General features: G+C 39.7%; 1 protein-coding gene and 1 pseudogene across 7 annotated transcripts in view; one reads left to right on the forward strand and one right to left on the reverse strand.

The window, feature by feature from the left end:
• Positions 1 to 20770, forward strand: part of TECTB (tectorin beta) — a 114042-nt gene that overhangs the window by 66163 nt on the left and 27109 nt on the right. For 2 of the 7 annotated variants that reach the window (XM_077126025.1, XM_077126022.1), the window contains exons 2-3: positions 19742 to 19777; positions 20070 to 20255. The exons of 3 other annotated variants lie outside the window; for them this stretch is intronic. Coding sequence is in view for 3 of the 4 variants with exons in the window: in XM_077126022.1 (XP_076982137.1) it covers positions 20238 to 20255 (18 nt within the window). In the remaining variant the exon portion in view is untranslated. Of the gene's footprint in view, positions 1 to 19734; positions 19778 to 20069; positions 20256 to 20770 lie in introns of all 7 variants that reach the window. 2 more of the 7 variants (XM_077126023.1, XM_077126024.1) reach the window with 2 other exon arrangements.
• Positions 8261 to 9903, reverse strand: LOC143653425 (uncharacterized; annotated as a pseudogene).

The raw sequence follows: 20770 nt of genomic DNA on the forward strand, positions 1-20770 counted from the left end.
CTGCCCATGCAAAAAAAAAAAAATATATATATATATATATAAGAGAGGGAAAATTTTGAATTCATCTTGTAAAGAATTAGCTCAAGAAGCCACTCCAAAATGTTTAGAAGATAGACTAGAGATAGGCAAAGGATTACATAGAAAGATAGAGAGAGAGAGATGGATGAATGAATAATGTAACAGATGGGGTGAAATGTTCAAAGTTGGTAAATCTGGGTATCTGGCAAGGGGGTCTATTGGAGTTACTTATATCGATTTTGTATTGTATTTCAACTGTCCCATAAGTTTGAAATTGTTTCAAAATAAAAGGGTTTAAAAAAATAATAAAAAAGCAAGCACACCAGGACAGTCGTGGAACTACCGTGGCGCCAGACTGCAGGGCTGCATGGTCCTGGGGGAGCATTTCCACTTCGAGCCCAGGACTAAAGGCTTTCACGGACACCCCCAGGCTGGGGCAGGCGCCTTGTGATGTTGCCAGCAGACAGAGAACCTGCAGGTCATTGTTACAGCGTGTGAAAGGAAACCAGGAGCTAGAGACCTCCCCTGTCACAATCAACTAAATATCAAGACAAAATTCTAATCAAATCTGAGCAACGCTTACTTTTTTTAAAGTAATTTATTTTTGTATATAAAATTAAGAAAATGCAGCAAAGTATATACCAGAAAACAAAGATCACCCATAATCCCCTCTCTCAGAGAAAACAACTGAATAACTCTAAGTGTTTTGGTTTGGCTTTCTGGATAAATGGATGGATGGACAGATAGAAAGAGTATTGATAATTTGAATTTGGAATCATATTGCACACGTTTTTTATAACCTATTTTTTCAGTAAGCATTAAATTGCAAGCATTTTTCCATGTCCTTATTCTCCAAAACCATGGTTTATAGTATTTTTATTAATTCATTTTATTGTATTATACATATGTGTATGTATATATGAATATGTATTCAATATATATTCAATTACATATATATTTCAATTATTTGGTTATATATGTACTTCAGTTATATTCACTTCAATAGATATCTCAATATATTTAATATATATGTGCATGTATGCATAATTTGTTTGACCAATATTGTTGGGAATTTTTCACTATTATAGAAAATAATTACAAAATAGCTGACGTTTATTGTGTTAAACACTTCATAGGGATTATTTTATTTAAGTTTTACTAATGCCATGAACCGGGGACAGTTATCCTCATTTTACAGATGAAGAAATAGAGGCAGAGAGAAATTAAGTAATTTGCCCAGTCACAGATTTTTTTTTTTTTTGTATGCTGTATGGCAGGGTCACATTTCATTCTTTTCCATGTGAGTATCCTGTAATTGCAGCATCATTTGTTGAATTTTGTTTGTTTTTGTTGGTTTCTTTGTTTGGAAAGTGCATGGGCAAGGAATTGAACCTGGTCTCCCACATGGCAGGCAAGAATTCTACCATTGAACAACCCTTGCACTCCTCAGTCACAGATCTTTTAAGGAATACATCTAGGACTTGGATCCAGGCCTATTCTCAACCACTCTGAAATCTCACCAATCTCAGTTTCCTCATCAGTAAAAGGGGTGTGTTGGAACCACTGGTTCCTTCCAACTGCATATTCCATTTCTTTTATTTCATCATGAAGGAAAACAGTTCTCAAGAATGGAGGGTTTGGAGCCAGGCTTGCCTGAGCTCCAAATCCTAGCTCCACCACTCACCAGCCTGAACTCTTAGCCTCAGTTTCCTTCTCTGAAAAATAGGGATATTAGAAGTACCTACTTCACTGGCTTGCTTTGAGAAATAAATGAGATGATGCTCACTAAATGCCTCAAACTGTGTCCCCTAACTAATAACATTTAGAAATGACCCTTTTTGTTTTGCAATTTTGTTGATATATATTCACACATCAAACCATCCAAAGTATACAATCAGTGCTTCACAGTATCATCACATAGTTGTGCATACATCACCATGATCAATAGAAATGACTTTTAAAGGAAGCATTTTTGCCAATTTAGCCCTGTATTCCCTCCACCCTGCCCCCCACCCCCAATAAACTCATTAGCAAGCAGCATGGCCCTTGACAAATGGTGAAAAATTCTATTATTCCAGAAAGTAGGAATGAATCCCAGCAGGATGCTAGTGAATGAACTTACATTCCAGACATACGGGAACCTCAACTGAATTCCATCACTTACTGGTGGGGATACTTCTAGGCACTAGGACCAGGCAAAGGATTTAATTGGAAGTTTCAGACAGATTTCACAATCAGGCCCTCACTCAAGACCAGGTGCTGTTGGGAGTGAGTTATCTGCCCTCCATGAGCCCAGGTGAGCCATTCATAGACCTACATGTGAACCTGGCTCCTCCTGGCTGGAACCAGGGAGAAATCTTTGCAGAACATCCCACAGAGGCAAGGAGGCCAGGACTGTAGCACCTCCTGCCCCATGGGCCAAGGGTTGGAGACAATGAACAAACAATCACCAATCACCATCTATGCCCCATTCTCAAGGTCTCCAGAAACATCTAGTCATAGTCTGCTTATAGAAACACAACACACAAAAACACATCTGGGTTTTCTTCTAATCAGTATAAGAAGGATAAAGACTTTTCTACTTGAATATTTTCAAACCCCAGGATTTCCCATTCCAGAGGGCACAGCCTGCCCCAGGCTGTCAGATGTTTAACCAGATGATGCCTCAGGATGGTGTCATCTAGAAGAAATGAAAGGTCACACTTTCACCATCCTATACAACTTCCCTGAAGGACAATGCACAAGCTGCTAAACCAACTCACTGCTTCTTTTAATCACTCCCAAGGTACTTGACAATGTAGAAGCATTTCAAGCTTCTACAGCACCTAGGAGGTACTAAAACCAGCCAAGATGAAGCACTGTGGTTCTGTTCCATCACCCTCAACATCGACACTTTCCCGACCTCTCAACTGCTAAGTCAATTCTTATAAAAATTCCATTTTTTCTCCCTCCCAATTTCTCATGTTTTCTTCAAACACAGAGGCTAGAAAACTGCCACTCTTACCATGAACCTCCCCTGCCCTCCCACCCCATCTCCAAAAACATCTTTCTTGATTCTTTATGTAAGCCTAGAGAACGAGGGGAGAGGTATTGACTGAAAGGAGACAATAGAACAAGCCAAACCTGTCACCTTCTCCCCTAGGATCCTCCCTCTTTCACTATCTTTGGAGATTAAAAGGGGGCTATTTGGAAAGCAGAAGAAAGCAACAAAAAGCCTCTGGAAACAATGCGTTCACTGTTGCAAGTTTCCTTTAATAATATTGGGCAGGAGCCAGATGTTATTAGAATGGAATGTTCCATATGTTCTCACACATTTTTCCACCAAAAGCATATCCATTTGCAGGAAACAAAATGAAATGCCCAAGAGGATCATAGTCTCCCACCCACGCTTCCTGTTCCACAGCCCACCAAACTTGACAGACTGGACAGGCTTCCTTCAGAACCTCATTATTTCTCAGGCAAACAGGACAGTTTTTTCAGCTTGTATTTGTTAGTTAGTTTCTTTTTTTTAAACAAGAAATAGCACAAATTCTGGATAGATGGACTTCTAAAAAGAGATCAAAGCGCCAGCTGGATTCATAGAGTAAAATTTTTAATGCTAGCAGAGGTCTTTTAGACAACCTTTGTTCCTAACTCCTCTTTCTGGAAACGAGACACCTCAGACTCCCAGCGAAATGAATGTCCCAGATCAGACAAGGACATGGTGACGAGGAGAAGAGTGGTTCCTACAATCAAGGGACATATTCCTACCCCAGCAGATGAGGAAGCCAGAGCTGTGTTCTCGACCCCAACAAAGCACAGATATCTTCCACCATCACCCAGAAAGAGAGAGAGAGTATACTTAGGAGAATTTGATTTTTTTTTTGTTTTGTTTTGTTTTTGCTTTTCTAAAGGAGCATCAAAAACTCAAGCCTGGGTCTGTCCATGTTATTACATGCTTCATAAGTTTATTCTGTCTTAAAGCTGCATAATATTCCATTCTATGTTATGCTGAGTGAGTCTAGCCAAAAACTAAAGGACAAATACTGTATGGTCCCACTGATGTGAACCGACATTCGAGAATAAACTTGGAATATGTCATTGGTAACAGAGACCAGCAGGAGTTAGAAACAGGGTAAGATAATGGGTAATTGGAGCTGAAGGGATACAGACTGTGCAACAGGACTAGGTACAAAAACTCAAAAATGGACAGCACAATAATACCTAATTGTAATGTAATTATGTTAAAACACTGAATGAAGCTGCATCTGAAAAAAAAAAAATTCAAGCCTGCCTTGGATTCCTGATATCTATTTTGCTATTCTGTATTTATATTTTGAGTTACAAATAGGAGAGAACAGAACATGAGTTTCCAGGGTGCTGGGCCTCTGCAGTGCCTAATGCATGCTTGCCCTCCACCACCTCCCTAGCCCCTCAACTCCCATCTCTGATACCCGTCCCTGCACTCACTTGCATTCACAATCCACCCTGCAGGCATGTTGACCTTCTGTGACATTTTACCCTTTCAAGAAGCTGCCCATGATACTCCTGTTGACCTTTGGCTATGGAAAATCCTGGGAGCTGGAGGGCAGTGGGAGAAGAGAAAGGCACACAGGTGATTTCCCCTAAGTAGCCCTAGGTGTGAGGGGTTTAGAATTGATTATATGGGGAGTGAAAGGAAGGTAGCTTCAAGTCCCATTCTCCCATTGCATCTGCCAGAGAACTGAAGTCCAGGAGATGGACTCAGATTACCCAGGGTCTCCTCTCCAGGGCGAGGTCCAAAACCCAAGACCCTCCAGTCCTGGGTCAGCGCTGTGTCCATCACCCTACTGACCCTGATGTGTTATCTCCTTTTTTCTTTTCCTGATGTGTTTTAAACAGAAAGTACAAGAATGATTTCTTAAGGACTGGCTTTGATGCAGAGCTCTTATTCTCCAGCAGTGAGGGAGAGAAATTAAGAGGAAAGGTGACTAGTAGAGTCCCTCCAATCACGCCGAGTTGGTTGAATAGAGACCTAAGAGCACCCACCAGAATTATCGGTGGGATCTCCCAAAATAAGCATGCTTTCTCACATTCCCAATCCCATCGCCTTGGAAACTCCCTGTGTGGGAGGGAAAGCTCCCCCAGATGGTTCTGATACATAAAACCCCCCCTCCAAAGGTTTTGGCAAGAATCAGCAATTGGTCCTAGCCCCGCCTTTCTTCCCCTCCAAACACCCTGATGCTCCTCAAATGTTTCTTTTGAACAAAACCACCAGAAAATGACACCCAGGAGAATGACTGAAAATATTTTTCCTAAGGTTTCTTGAAGGTAGTCAACGCCTATTAACTGGTTACATCCTGCCAAGCCTGGGAGTGAGATGCAGTGCTCAGGTTCCCCTGTCAGAGCCACCTGAGGCATCTAGAAAAGCAAATTTTGGGTTTTAACCTTCATAAAGATCTCAGGGGGAAAGGGATGGTGGTGAATGCACGCGATCTCCCAAATGGGGACAAGCTATTAGCTGATATTGGTTCATAAGAGCTAAGGAAATTATCTCCCTTCAATGAAAACCAGAAATTTGCTGATTTCAACAAAGGAGAAGTGTCCCAGCAACATAAGAATCTTGATCATAGCTCTGGTTCCCAATTCTTGGGTCATCACTGCTCCAACCCAGAATTACAGAAAATTCAGAGGAACTGTCATCACATGTTTATAGTAAAATGTTATGATCTCAATAGAAGTCACGAAATCCTTTACCAACAATGAAATACACTCACCTAAGGATACAAATGTATGTCATGCATTTTGATACTTTCCAGTCATTGTCCCTAACAGACATTACTAATGAAATACAACATTTTATCTACATGCTGACCCCACTGTACTTTCAACACAGCATTCTGGACATTCACTACCAAACAGTCAGAGTTGGCACTAGAGATGAAACCTGTTTGTCATCATTGCTGTTACCAAGAGGGCTGAAAGAACATGATTGCACCTTGCCCAGTTTTTTTCCCGCTAATTCGAAGTTTGTCTTCTGATCATGAAGTCACCATCTTGATCTCTTGTTTCCTAGGACAGACTATAGCAGTCCTTTTCATTTATTCCTCAATACTTCCATCACTGAAGTACATTTTTCCATCTTAAAACAGACCGTGATACCTGTTTTAGTTTGTCAATACTGCGGAAATGCAATATACCAGAAATGGATTGGTTTTTATAGAGGGAATTTATTAAATTAAAAGTTTATAGTTCTAAATTATAAAAATGTCCAAACTAAGGCATCCAGAGAAAGATACCTTAACTCAAGAAAGGCTGATGGTATCAAAACACCTCTATCAGCTGGGAAGGCATATGGCTGGAATATGCTGGTTCTTTGACTTCTGGTTTCAAAGAGCTTTCCAAGGGGTGTTTTCTTTATGCCTCTACAAATGTCTCTGTCTGTGTCAGCCCTGGAGCTTTTTCCAAAATGTTTCCCTCTTAAAGGAATCCAGTGAGCAGATGAAGACCCACCTTGAATGGGCAGAGACATATCTCCATTGAAACCACTTAATCAAAAGGTCCTACCCACAATTGGGTGGGTCACATCTCCATGGAAACTACTTAATCAAAAAGATTTCACCTAAACAATAGGTCTGCCCCCACAAGATTACATTAAGAAAAATAACATTGCTTTTCTGGAGTACACAGCAGTTTCAAACCAGCACAATACCTAAAACCCTCTGTGAATTCTCTTTGCAGGCTGGACAAATCTTGTCCACTCTGTTTGGCTCAATGGTGGTGACCTTCCCACTGAGCTTCCAGCTCCCCACTCCTGGCTCAGGTCACATCTGTGTTGTCATCACTGTTACATGAATCTTGAGGCAGAGTCTTGTGCAAATATTTCCCTCCTCCCCTAATTTATCTCACTGTCTGTTTTCCAAAGTTAGGAAGACACTTCTTCACAGCCCTGGGCCCTCTGGATCATTTAGGTGAAACCACATCACATGGAGGTTAAGAGGATGGAGTAGGGAATCACATGGGCAGACTCTTTAGCCATATGACATTGGGCAAATTACTTAACCTTTTTTTTCTTAAGAGTCAGTTTCACATGCACCCATATCTTGTTTGCATCCTGCTCTCTGCCCAAGAAGTACGACCTTGTAAACCACCTCAGCAAGCTCCCTTATCTTCTGATTTTCCATTGGTTTTCTCTGTTGAGAGACCACCATGAGACTGGGGGAGAAGAATAAGTTCATGGCATTTAATCCTCACTACCTCCCTGCCACCTGCCCTCTCCATCCATACTGATGTTACTGTAAGCTGGGTGCATCTCATTCCTGGGTGTGTCTACCACATGGCTCTCTTTGTCCCCAGATCCCTTCATGAGCCCCCTTCTAGCTCTTGTTCAGCCCCACAGTTACTTGCTCCAGTGTCCTTAAAGTTTCTTTACATCTTTCCCACATCTGGGGAAATGGTCTCTTTATGAATATATTTTTAAATTATTCTAATTTGAGCATGCTGTCATATTTCTTCAGGGCCCTTGACTGACAGAATGAGTCTAATAGACTTGGGGGTCCCTTCAGAATTAAAATAATGTAACTGAATTCCAAGCTTGCATACCCTCCTGCATACTCAACATTTATCCTTGGAAGTACAGAAACATTGCATCAAACAGATTTGAAACCAAGCTATGGGCTTCATACTCACTAGAGTGGCTATTTTATTTATAGAGAGAAAATAACAAGTGCTAATGAGAATGTGAAAAAAAATGGAACCCTCAAGCATAGCTTCTGAGAACATAAACTGGTGCATCCACCATGGAAGACAGTTTGGTGGTTCCTCAAAAAGTTAAGCATAGAATTACCACATGACCCAGCAATTTGACTCCTAGGTATATAGCCAAAATAATTTTTTTGTTTGTATTTTTTTCATTCCTATGGAGTCCACTTATTTTACTTAAAGGATGAATTATAAATTAAGACATCCCTACATTGAGTACATAGAATTCCTCATGTGAAAATTCTCTGGCTTACTTATCAGTTAGTGTGGTAGATGAGGATTCTCCACTTCTGTTAGATTTACATTATGAATTCTCTTATATGATAAACCAGACCATCTTCTAAGAGCTTTGCTACATAGATGACATTTCTACAGATTCTCTCCTATATGAATTTCCTTTTATTGACTGAAATAGTATGGATGGCTAACACACTACTACATTGATTGCAAATAGTGTTTCTTCAGCATGTGAATTCTCTGATGTATTGAAAAGTTAAAGTGATGGCTGAATTCTCGTCCATATTCAAATTCGTGTAGTATGAATTTTCATATTACATCTAAGGTCAGAACATTGACTAATAGCTTTCCCACATTGATGACACTCACAGCTACTAACAAATTTTAATAATTTCATGTTGTCCAAGGATAGAAAAATTAAAGTTTTTCTACATAGATTATATTCTTATGGCTTCTGTCTAGTGTACATTTCCTTATGTTGCCTGAGAGCAGAATTTTGAATGAAAGCTTTCTCCCATAATGACATTCATAGGGTTTCTCTCCAGGGTGCATGCTCTCATGTCGTCTAAGAATAGAATATTGACTGAAGGTTTTCCCACATAGATGGTGTTCATGGCATTTCTCCCCAATGTGAGTTCTCTCATATTATCTAAGATAAAAATATTAAATGAAGGCTTTCTCATTTAGATGGCATTTATGAGGTTTCTCTCCATTATGAGTTATCTCATGTTCTTTTAAGTCAGAACAATGAATGAAGGCTTTCCCACATGTATGGCATTTTTAGGGCTTCTCTCCAGTATGTGTTTTCTCATGTTGTCTAAGATGAGAATATTGACAGTAGGTTTTACCACACAGATAGCATTCATTGGGTTTCTCTCCAGTGTGGATACTCTCATGTTGTCTAAGATGAGCTTATTGACTGATGGCTCTCCCACATAGATGGCATTTGTGTGTTTGCTCTGCAGTGTGAATTTTCTCATGTTCTTGAAAATTAGAAGATTGACAGAAGGCTTTGTCACATAGATTACATTCATAGGGTTTCTCTCCAGTGTGCGTTCTCTTATGTCATCTAAGGTTTAAAAAATCTAATAAAAGTTGATCCACATAGAAGGCATTCAAATGGTTTATCTCCAGTTTGAGTCCTATTGTATTGTCTGTGGACAGAGCTTTTGATAAAGGCTTTGGCACATAGACACCATTCAAATGATTTACTTCTAGTGTGACTCTGCTTATGCTGATTGAAAGACGATTGGTCACTTAGGACTTTTCCAAGTGGTTTGCTTAAATATGGTTTCTTTCTCATGGAAATTAATGCATGGTAGATTCACTGTGGATCTGAGAGTTGAATCTCCTTGCAGAGAATTACATTGAAAGGAATTCTTTTGAGTGTGAGATAACCGTAATGACATGATGTTTGAGTTGTCTTTCCTGTAGGTAAGTTGTGTGAATATCATTTCTTGCTTTTTATAGGCATTTTTCCTACTTGGAATCTGGATTTGGAGAAATCCCATTCCTTCTCTCCACGTTTCCTGTCCTTATATCAACTGGGAAAGCACATCTGATTTGCAGATCTGATATCCCACTGAGATGAGATGATTGATATTCTCCAGCATCACTTCTCTGAATAGCTTCCTCTGGGTTGTGTCTAGCAATGCCCACTCTTCCTGGGGGAAGCCTACAGCTACATTTTGGTGGGTCATTAACTCCTGTAGTTGTATTGTCAACAACTCAGTTGGCAACTGTCTTTCTCTACATTTTCATGCAAAATCAGACAAACAGTAGGTGAGTAAAGCTGGTATCCACAGGTGGGTGCTGCCAGAGGACTCCCAGACCCCCTACCCCTACCCCATGGCATAGGGACATGTGGGCCTGTGCAGATCCAGGTAGCAGTAGCTGCTCTTCTAGGGAACCATCCATGCCACAGGTCATGCCAGCAACCCATGCCACAGGTCATGCCAGCAACTCTGCCAGTTGAGGGGAGGCCTGTGGGAATGGCAGACTCAGGTTCAAGAGTCATGGTCACCATCACCATCTTGCATCTATTGCAGCAGCTTTGTGAATCCCAGACTGCTGCTCCCTTTGCAGTCTCATGCCATCTTGGTAATGGTGAAGCTCCTGTGAGTATAGAACTCTCATAATAATCAATCCAAAATAATTTAAACCAGGGACTCAGATACTTGCACACCAGTGTATATAGCATTATTCACAATGGACAAAAGTTAGAAACAACTTAGTGTTCATAAAGGATGAATGGAAACATTGTCTGTCTCTGCAATGGAACATTATTTAGCCATAAAAAGGAACAAAGTTCTGATTACTGCTGCAATATGGATGAACTTTGAGACCATTATACTAAGTGAAATAACAGACACAATAGGACAAATAATGTATGATTCCATTTACATGAAATATCTTCTAGATATGGACAAATTGATGGAGACAGAAAGTGGATTGGTGCCTATCAGGGACTTAGAGGAGGACAGAGCATAGGTTAGAATGAGGAGTTATCGTTTAATGAGTACAGAGTTTCTGTTTGGGGTGACAAAAAAGTTTTGGGATGATTGCACAATATTGTGAATGTAATAAACACCACTGAACTGTGCACATAAAAATGGTTAAAATGGCAAATTTTATGCTATATGTATTTTATCACAATAGTTTTTTCAAAGAGTTAATATGAAACAGCCATAAAATATGGCAAAACTTTGTGAATCTAAAAAAACAGTCATTAAAAGAAGACATGTACTCAGTGAGAAAGGACAAAAACAAAAACAAATAAACAAACAAAAAAACCAAGATGTGGATTTCCTTTCAGCCTATTCTTCTCATAATCTTCCCTACATCAGTAAATGGGAACTCTATTCTCTTAATTTCGGGATGAAAACCTGGGCACAACCCTTGACTCCCCTCTTTCACTTCTCTCCCTGTCTGCCCTTGGTAAGTGCAGATGGGACCCAGCCAGGGTGGAGATGAGTAGGTTTTCACCAGAAGATCACCAGACATCCCCTTCCACACTGCATATCTTCCTGCAGGCAGCCCTTTAACTACTTGGTTTTATAGTGCTTTGGAAGACTGTATGTGTGCACTTATTTTATTTTTATCATGATGATTATTTTATTTAAGCAGAAGTTATCAATTCAAATGTCCTCAGGGTCCACACAGGGAACACAAATGCAAAAAAGAGAAGCAGGGGGAGGTACACAGAAAACTCTGGGTGAGGGTTAGAGGCCATGGCATCAGGAGGGTATAAGACCTCTCTACGGGGCAGGAGATGCTCTGCAACCACTACTACTTACAGAAATTTGGGGACAATATTATCAGAGCTGATCATTTTTTTAGGGAATGTTAAAAATTAAGTTGGTTTGTTAAATCTCCCAATTTTTAAATGTTGGCTCAAATTCATAAAACCTTGTAAAGGCCAGACAAAAGACATCTGCTGGTTGAATAAGCCCATGACCTTCGATTTAAGGGAATGCTCTCTTGGAAATAGTTGGAAATTAAGGTAATGGAAAAGCAATGGGAAACGATCCTGAAAAGAGAGGAGGAAGGAGGCTGGGGGGAGTATTATCAGAAAAGTGGAAATGCTTGAGCAAAAGTTGGAAGGCATTAGTTAATAGAAAATGATGGAGAGAGATTGTGATTAATCCAGTAGAGGGGGTGGAGAAGAAGAAAATAAAACTGGAATCATAAATTAAGGCAGATCATATGGACCCCAAGTAATGTTATCTGGGATTTGATTTTATCCTAGAAATAATCAAGAGCTATTAAAAGTTTTTGAGCAACAGAGCAACTGGCAGTTAGCTGCAGAGGGTTACACAAAAAATCAGGGCCTCCACTAGAAGCTCTTTTTCCCCCAAGTATGAAAATCTCCCTCTCCCTTTAATAAACTAGTTGGCACACAATCAAAGGAAGAGCAGTGGAGGGCTTCACCTCTCTCATGCTACTGGGTCAGCTGAAATCCAAGCCCAACTCAGCATCACTGATTCGCTGACTTGACTTTGTTCTTTTTTTCCTAAAGCACTTTCTTGTCATCCTCTCACTTGCAATGTGTAAGCCACCTCTAATGGGCCACCTTAACGTTATTTAATACTGGTTCCTAAGGGCCCTGGACAACGAGACCATCTCCACAGGGGAAGCTATCAGCTCCCTTACAATAGCAAACGTAGGGGAACAAAAGGAAAAATTTCTCAGTAGGATAATGGTTTCAGCATGTTCAGAAAACAGGCCCTGGTGCGAAGTTATGGGCTTGGGTGGAGTGGAGGAGAGAAATCTGATTCTACACAGGATAAGCTCAAGTGCTGAGGGGAGAGGTCAACATTTGCATTTTTTCCAGTGGCTATTTGATAGGAAACCTCCACTGGTCCCTGATGGGAGATTCTGGGGGGCGGCTCATGGGTCATATTGCTGTTATACCCAACCCAATCCCTTTCATCAGCTGGAAAATACTTTTTCTGTATGTCACGCCTCTCTGCATGGCAATGGGGCTAAGCAAGGTTATCTGAGGCTCCAGTTTTTCAAACTCCACCTGAGAGAAGATCAAGGACAGTCAAGGCAGAGACTCTTGAACAGTCCCCTCTTACCCAAAAACATGGGAACTAGAGCACCCTTAGTAGTTGCAGTTTGAATATCTGAGATTTAAATTATCCTTAAGTGATCCTGAAAGGACAAGATATGGAGTTATTTGTTCTTTCTGGTCATGTGAATTTGAGTCTTAAGCAGTGGAGGACTTGATTTTACTATCCAGTTCCATAGTCAATGATGGAGCCCAGTCAACTAGACATATGTCGTCACATATATTCTAGTCCATAGACAGTCCTCAGAAGAGAGCTAACTTTTGGTGAAAAGAAAGCAAGGTGGCACAAGGCAGAGAGGTTTCACTGGGGAAATTATATGCTCTGTGAGAGTTAGCAAATATGGGGGTTCAAGAAAACCTTGAGATGAAGCTCAAGGAAAAATTATATTCTATACAAATGTCAGCAAATATGGAGATTCAAGAAGGTCCTGATAGGGAAGCTGAGAGGTGTAGCCCCTCTGGAGAGTTGCCATATGATCTTGCAACCATGTTGTTAAGTATATACCTGGAGGAGCTGGGAGTGGGGACATGAATGGACATTTGCACACTGGTGTTTATGGCAGCAGTGTTCACTGTTCCCAATGGATGGATGTGGCCTAAGAGTACAACAGCTGAGGAATGGAAGGTGGAACTGTGGTGTTTACATACAATGGACTATTGAGTGGCCAAAGTTGTGAGGCATGCAACTAGGTGAATGAACCTTAAGGACAGTATTTTGAAAAAACGTCAGAAACAAAAAGACAAATTTTATTATGCCTCATTCATGGATTAACTATAATATACAAACTCAGAGACTGGAAGTTGATAGCATGGGTTATCGGATTATGGTTTACTGTAAAGGTTCTTAGATTGTACACTTTTACAGCAGTCACATATATTTAGGAATTGTCAATGATATTTCTAAATTCTGAAATACTGAGCTATTTGTATATAACCTGGTTGTTCTCTGAAACTTCAGGTATTTATGTGACACCCGAGACTCAGAGTTGGAGCACAGAAGCTGTGAAAGTCAGTATTATCTCCTTCAGAAACTGTTTTAAAAAAAAACTGAAAAAGTGATCAGATTTTGTCTAGGGATATGAATGAAGCTGATCTGGATAGGACTATGGTAAATTATAATACTGGGTAAAGGATGATATGGCCCATATTTTCAAAGTTCAATATGTGCATGATACCAAAGGGAGAGATGTTTATTTGGTACAAAATTTATATTTTGGGTAGTGCATGATCTAATTTAACTTGTATGGTCAGTTTACTTGCACACCATAATTGCATAGAATCTTGAATGGGGAGTGAGATCTTGGTTTTACAGGTTAGTGTGATGTCTTGATATATCCCAGAGTAGTTTGGGCAGAGGACAAAAAAGTATTTGCAAAGTCCCCTTGGGGGACTGGGGAGAAAGGAGAAAATATTCAACTTCCCCATCTGGGGAATTCCTGATATTCTCGCAAGCACAAGGGACAACCAATTCAATAGGCAGAACCCTCAATCTTGGGGCTCGCCCCTATGAAGCTTATTCCTGAAAAAAGAAGCAAAGCCTATTGATATTTATGTGTTGTTCAGATGTGGCTTCTCTCAGGTGAACTTACTGCCCTTACCCCTACATGGGACATGACTCCCAGGGGTGTAAATCTTCCTGGCAACATGGGACCTAACTCCCAGGGATGAGCCAGGACCCAGCATCATGGGAATGAGAAAACCTTCTTGACTGAAAGGGAAAAGAGAGAAATGAGACAAAATAAAGTCTCAATGGCTGAGAGATTTCAGTCTAGAGGTTATCCTGGAGATTATTCTTACACACTATACAGATATCCCTTTTTAGTCTATGGTGTATTGGAGTGGCTAGAGGGAAGTACCTAAAACTGTTGAACTGTGTTCCATTAGCCTTGATTCTTGAAGAAGACTGTAAAACTATATAGCTTTTACAATGTGACTGTGTGATTGTGAAAATCTTGTGTCTGACGCTTCTTTTATACAGGGTTATGGACAGATGAGTAAAAAAAAAAAGTAATAAGGATAAAAACAAATAAATAATAGGGGAAGATAAAGAGTAAAAATTGGGTAGATTGAAAATACTGTAGGTCAATGTGAGGGAGGAGCAGGGGTATGGGATGAGTGAGTTCTTTTTTTTCTTTTTCTGGAGTGATGCAAATATTCTAAAAGTGATCATGGTGAAGAATACACAACTGTGTGATAATATTGTGAGCCATCGATTGTATAATATGGTTAGATTACATGTGCATGGCTATGTCTCAATTTAAATATTTTTTAAAAAAGAGAAGGTCCTGAGATAGATTCTGAGTTTATCAAAAATTTCCTATGCTGCAATCAGAAATGAGAGCGAGCAGGATGCCAAAATTCCATAAACCATGGGCTGTCCTTGATGTTCAAGAACGCATAGTTAAAGAAAAAAAATAGAAATAGTCACAAAAGAATGGGAAAATATCTTGAGTGTTTGCCTCAAGCAAATGGGATTATGCATTTTCTCTGTTTTACTGTTTTATACATGTTCCAAATTTCTGCAAGAAGCAAGTATTAGTTCTGAGGAAGGAGAAAATAAAAATACAGAAAGGGGAAAAGAATGAGGACAAGGTGACCTGAAGGGAAGAGAATGGAAAGATCCTCAGGGAAGTGTCACGCCAAACCTAGCCATGGAAGCCACAGCTCAGAGCTGTCTCCATTTCTACTGGCATATCCAATAAAACAGTTAGCACAACAGTCTAACTAGCAGCCTTTCCTCAAGGAAAAAACACGACCAGAAATGGTGATCCTTTATGCCTCGCATGAGTGAATGACCTTATATATATATATTTTTACCTTTTATTTTTTAAAAAAATTATTTCCCATCTGCTGTCTCTCTACCTAGCAGGAGATCTCTCATTTAGGTATATATTTAGGTATATATTTACATAGATGTGTATTTAGGTATATATTTACATAGATAGATTTTGCAAAATTGTTTATATTTAATTGTATGTTTTTATATACACCTTCTAGCTTTTCAAACACTTTTCAATTCCTCTCTTGTGACCCATACCACAACTTTGGGAGGAATATGGTGGAAATGAATGACCATGGGGTCCATTGTTCAGAGAAGAGGGGCCAGTTGCCCAAGATTGCATTGTGAGTCTACTGGGGAGGACCAATATTAATAGCTTTTTTAAAATTTTTCATAGCATTTTAACCCAACAGGAAGAGAACAAAGAGTTAGTTTCAAACCAGAAACCAAAGCAATATAAAGGTCTGAGGTACTAGTGAAGGTTGTAGGGCACAAAGTTCAGAGTATGAGACCACAGAATTATCTAGTGCTTGTAGTACTTGAAAAAAATTGCAGTCCTGATTTTATAATCCCCAATCTTCTCAGATTCAACTTACTGTGGTACTCTGTTTTGGTTTTTCTCTCAAAAGAAGAAAAACATCATTGTACTGTGTTCTTACATAGCAAATCTTAAAGCAATATATATACCGCCAGAATTTTAGATGATCGCAGAATGTCAATATCATTACTTGGATCAACCTATTTGCTCACTAGGTCATTGCCAGATAAAGCCCTTGGATTGTGATTTGTTAATAAGATGAGGAAAGAGTCAGTGACCACAAAAATCACTAAAACAATTGGCTCTGTAAGACAGAGCCCAGTAAGAAAAACGCAAATGAAAATGCTACCAAGAAAACACCTCACCCGTGTCCAAATACTGCAAGTGAAAGCAGTAAGGAGTTGATCTAAAATTCTCCTACAAGCTTTGACCCTGCATATTCTTCTGCTTTGTCCTGAATACCCAATACGTGCACAGACACAGACTGACAAGGCAGAGTTGGTGAACAAAAGTGGTCCCATACAATGTGATTACAAAGTAAGGAGTATGAGAAAGACTGTGCTGGGGGCCAGCAACTTGGAACTCTTGAAGTACCCAGACCCTTGAAGGCAACTGTGTTGGCAGTGTAAAAAAGGGAGGTCCAGGGCAGGCCATGGTGGCTCAGCAGGCAGAGACCTGGGTTCAATTCCTGGTGCCTGCTCATGCAAAAAAAAAACAGAGGTCCACGGATCCCCACATTGGGCAAGTCTCCAAGAGCCTATGCATAGGAAATTGTAAGGCGTTAGAAGAAAAACATCATTTAAATGAAGGGTTCTGAATCCCAGGGAAGAAGGAGCCAGATAAAACTACCCTTCTGGTAGGGCTTTGAGGATGATGATAAGGTAATAGCAACAGCTAACGATTTATTGAGTACTTACTAGGTGCCAAGTCCTTTATCTCACTTAAACTCACAGATGTTGCATCACCACCTTTTTCCAAATAAGGTGTGATTAAAAGAGGTTAAATAAATTTTCCAGGGACAAACAGCTTAGTGGCAAAGTTGGTCTGGCTCAAGTTCATGGCCTTCTCAACACCACACTGCCTTCCCACCACCACACACCCCTTCACATCATTACTGAAATAATTACATCATATTCACATACCAAGGCTATGATACCTTCTCCAGGTTAGACACAAAAGAAACCCAGACAGTAATTATTGTATTTTATTTCATCATCTAACAAATATTTAGTTAGTACTCACTAAATGTGGGACACCAGGCTGGGTCTTGGAAATTCAGTCATGAAAGATACAGAACCCCACCCTGACAGCACCCCACAAGTTAGTGGAAGAGGGAAACATCAACAAGTAATGATTTTGATGTGTGATCATTAAAGTAGACAGTGGATAGCCTCAAAGTGCTTAGGAAATGATGATGCCAAGGAATGTATTTGTAGCTAACTTGGATTAGCAGTTCTCAAAGTATAGTGCGCAGACTTCTTTGAGTCCTCAAGACACTTCTAGGGAGTCAGTGAGATCAAAACTCTTTTCATAATAATATTAAGCTATTATTTACCTTTTTCACTGGGTGGCCATTTGCACTGATGGTATAAAAGCAATGATAGGTAAAATACTGGCTCCTTTGCAGAAATCAAGAGAGCGGTGCCAAAGCATACCAATAGTCATTGTATTCCTTACCAAACACACTGGTGTTGGGGACAATTAAGGTAGCATGTATAAAATCCACCCTCAGCGATGCCGGAAACATGCAACATGGCCGCCAGGGCTGAAACAAAAAACAGCCTAAACTATAATCAGCCTTCTTCACGGAAGTAATAGTAGTTCGCGCCTAAAGTTCACGCCAAAAGTACTAACCGTACATCTACCCTCTGCCCTAGCAACAGCAGCCACCAATCCCAGATCACCACCGTCCCTACTAGCCACCCCCTCTCCTTCTAGGGTATATATACCCAGCCTCCTCAATAAACTTTTGCAGCTTGATCAGAATATTTGTCTTGCTGCCATTCTTCGCGTCTCTTTGTTCCATGCCATTCTTCCCTCACAGGAGTTCGAGCTTCGGTTGATCGTCCGGGACACACTGGCAGTTAAAAAAAAAAGCCATTTTCACTTAATTTCTTGATGAAGTAAAACTCATTAGTTGAAGTAAAACTTGACCTTGCATATATCTTTTAATATTAATATTAATGTTGATATTGCATATGACAAAATGGGAGCACTCTGCGACATACCAAAGTATGATAGCCATCTTGAGGAGAAATAGGTGTAAGAATGTTTGAATTCCATTGTTCGAACTAGTCACTTATCTACAGAACATGTTTACTTGAAAGAACAATGAACAAACTACGGTTTCTCAGACTCCATTCTTTGGCAGATATCTTCTCTAAAATGAACAAAATGAGCATGTCACCACAAGAGAACAACTGACAGTGTTTGTTGCCAATGATAAAAGTTGAACTTCCAAGAGACAAGTAGCATTTCATAAAACTTATATTCACTATCATATTCTTATCATATCCACCATCATATTCTTGACAGCTTCTTAATAATTAAAAGCTTTTCTGATGAGCTTTTATTGATATTTAGGAATGTGATATTTTGGGTGTTGTACAATGAAATGTGTCAACCATCAGAAGATCTGCATAAAGCAGGAACCAATATTTTCCAAAAGCTAATGCATAATGATTAAATCATGCACGTGTAAAATATCCATTCAAAAAGCAATGGATTTTAGTGTTACAGGGTTACAAAAATTCATTGATATGGTTTCAGATTCTGCATTGCTACTAAACTTGAAGAAAGCACCGTTTGTCCAGGTTCGCTGAGTATCAAACAAAGAATTCCACAATGATCTAAAAAGCCTATTAAAATACTCCTCCGGTTTCTAACTCTAAATCTGACTGAAGCCAGAAATTCTTCAAACACTTCAACAGAACAATATATTGCAACAGATTGAATGTAGAGGCAGACAGAAGAATTCAGCTGTCTTCTAATAAGCTGGACATTAAAGATATTTGTTACAATGTAAAACCTGAAATTCTCCTGCAAGCTCTAACCTTGTTCCTTTGGCTTTGACCTGATTTCCCAGTACATGAAGAGACACAGGCTGAAGAGATAGACTTGCTGGCACTCTTACAAAAGTGGGGGCATATCGGGGATGGGTTGGGAAATACAGTTATTTTTCACTAAAAAATATGTTGCTTGTGTTAACATTTAACAAGTTAATTAGTTTTAAATGAATTGATATGTATGTTTAAAGTTCTCAGTTTTAATTTCTAATACGGCTAAGTACTGGTAGACACACCCACATAAACAAAAGTTGTTTAATAATTTTTAAGAGTATAAGAAAGGCCTAAGAGCAAAATTTTGAGGACTGCTGACTTAAATCTCTTCTTCTTAAGAAGAAGGTTATTAACAAATGAATAATCACCTAAATACTTAGGTATTATCATTCCAAGGCTTCTATATATTTTGCTCATTTTTATTATTTTATTTCATTCAACAACTATTTATTAGCTGCCAAATACCATGCAGATAATATATTTTCTTCCTTTCCACTTTACAAATTGAATGTGAACTAATAACACTTGAATTAATGCAGACCCTGGGGCCGCACAGCTTGGGATCGTAGCCAAGTTCTTCCACTCACTAGCTGTGTGATAAAGGCCAATTCTTAACCTCTCTGTGTCTTGATGTCCTCTGTTGTACATTGCTGATCACCATATGTAACAATCTCACAGGATCGTGGGGAAGAATAAATTTGTCAACACCTGAAAAGTTTTTATAACAAAGTAAATGCAAGTTAATGCATCAGGTAGAATTGCAATATTACAAAATAGGTTACTAATTCTCATTGCAATTTTTTTTTTGGAGGGTGCAGGGTCCAGGAATTGAACCCAGGTCTCCCACATGGAAGGTAAGCATTCTACCACTGACCCACCCATGCATCCTCTCATTGCAATCTGACTTTGAAAAATTCCTTTCAAGGATGTGTTTACTTTGTGGATAAGAAAACAGAAGTCTTTAAATGGGCTGTCTAAATATCCTAGGTGCGCTTGTTTGAATTTGTTATGTACCCCAGAAAAGCCAATGTTCTTTTAATTCATTCTTGTGGGGGCAGACATATTATTGGGTGGGACCTTTTGATTAGATTGTTTCCATGGAAATGTGACCCCACCCATTCAAGGTGGTTCTTAATACACTTGGAGGAGTCCTTCAAGGAAGAGACATTTTGGAGACAGCGCACAGCTGAGAGAAGCTAAAAGAAAAAGAAAACATCCCAGGAGGAGACAGAAGGACGCACAGGAGCTGAGGGAGCCATTTTGAAATCAACCTAGGATAGAAGGGTCAGCAGACGTCACCTCGTGCCTTCCCACATGACAGAGGAAACCCAGGTGCCATTAGCCTTTATTTAATGAAGGTATCCCTTTATTGATGCCTTAGTTTGGACATTTTTATGGCCTTAGAGCTGTAAATTTTAATCTTATAATTCCCCTTTGAAAAAGTCAAAGCATTTCTGGTATATTGCATCTGGCAGCTTTAGCAAATGAAAACACTGGGCATAACACATTAATACTTCCTACATCTACAGCCCTCCTCTGAGGGAAGGGGAAGCCGTAGTTCTCTTATATGCAATCACCAGGTTTTATTCAACTTGAACCTGAATCCTAATTTCAGCTGATTAAACTAGGGACTGGTCCATCTCTAAGCTGGTCAGCAACCGATGACAGAGTTGACCTCGCAAAAGAATTCTGCCAATGGGGCACTAGCTGACCAATCAGATCCTCTCCTGGGTTTAGAACAAGAATCTACAGAGGGACTCAGCAGACAGTGGAGTTGGGTGAAATGTCTTTCTTGGGCATGAGAAGAAGATAAAGCAGCATCATGCCAAGATCTACCATTTCTAGCC

This window comes from Tamandua tetradactyla, chromosome 13 (genome assembly GCF_023851605.1).
Source record: "Tamandua tetradactyla isolate mTamTet1 chromosome 13, mTamTet1.pri, whole genome shotgun sequence".
Taxonomy (NCBI): domain Eukaryota; kingdom Metazoa; phylum Chordata; class Mammalia; order Pilosa; family Myrmecophagidae; genus Tamandua; species Tamandua tetradactyla.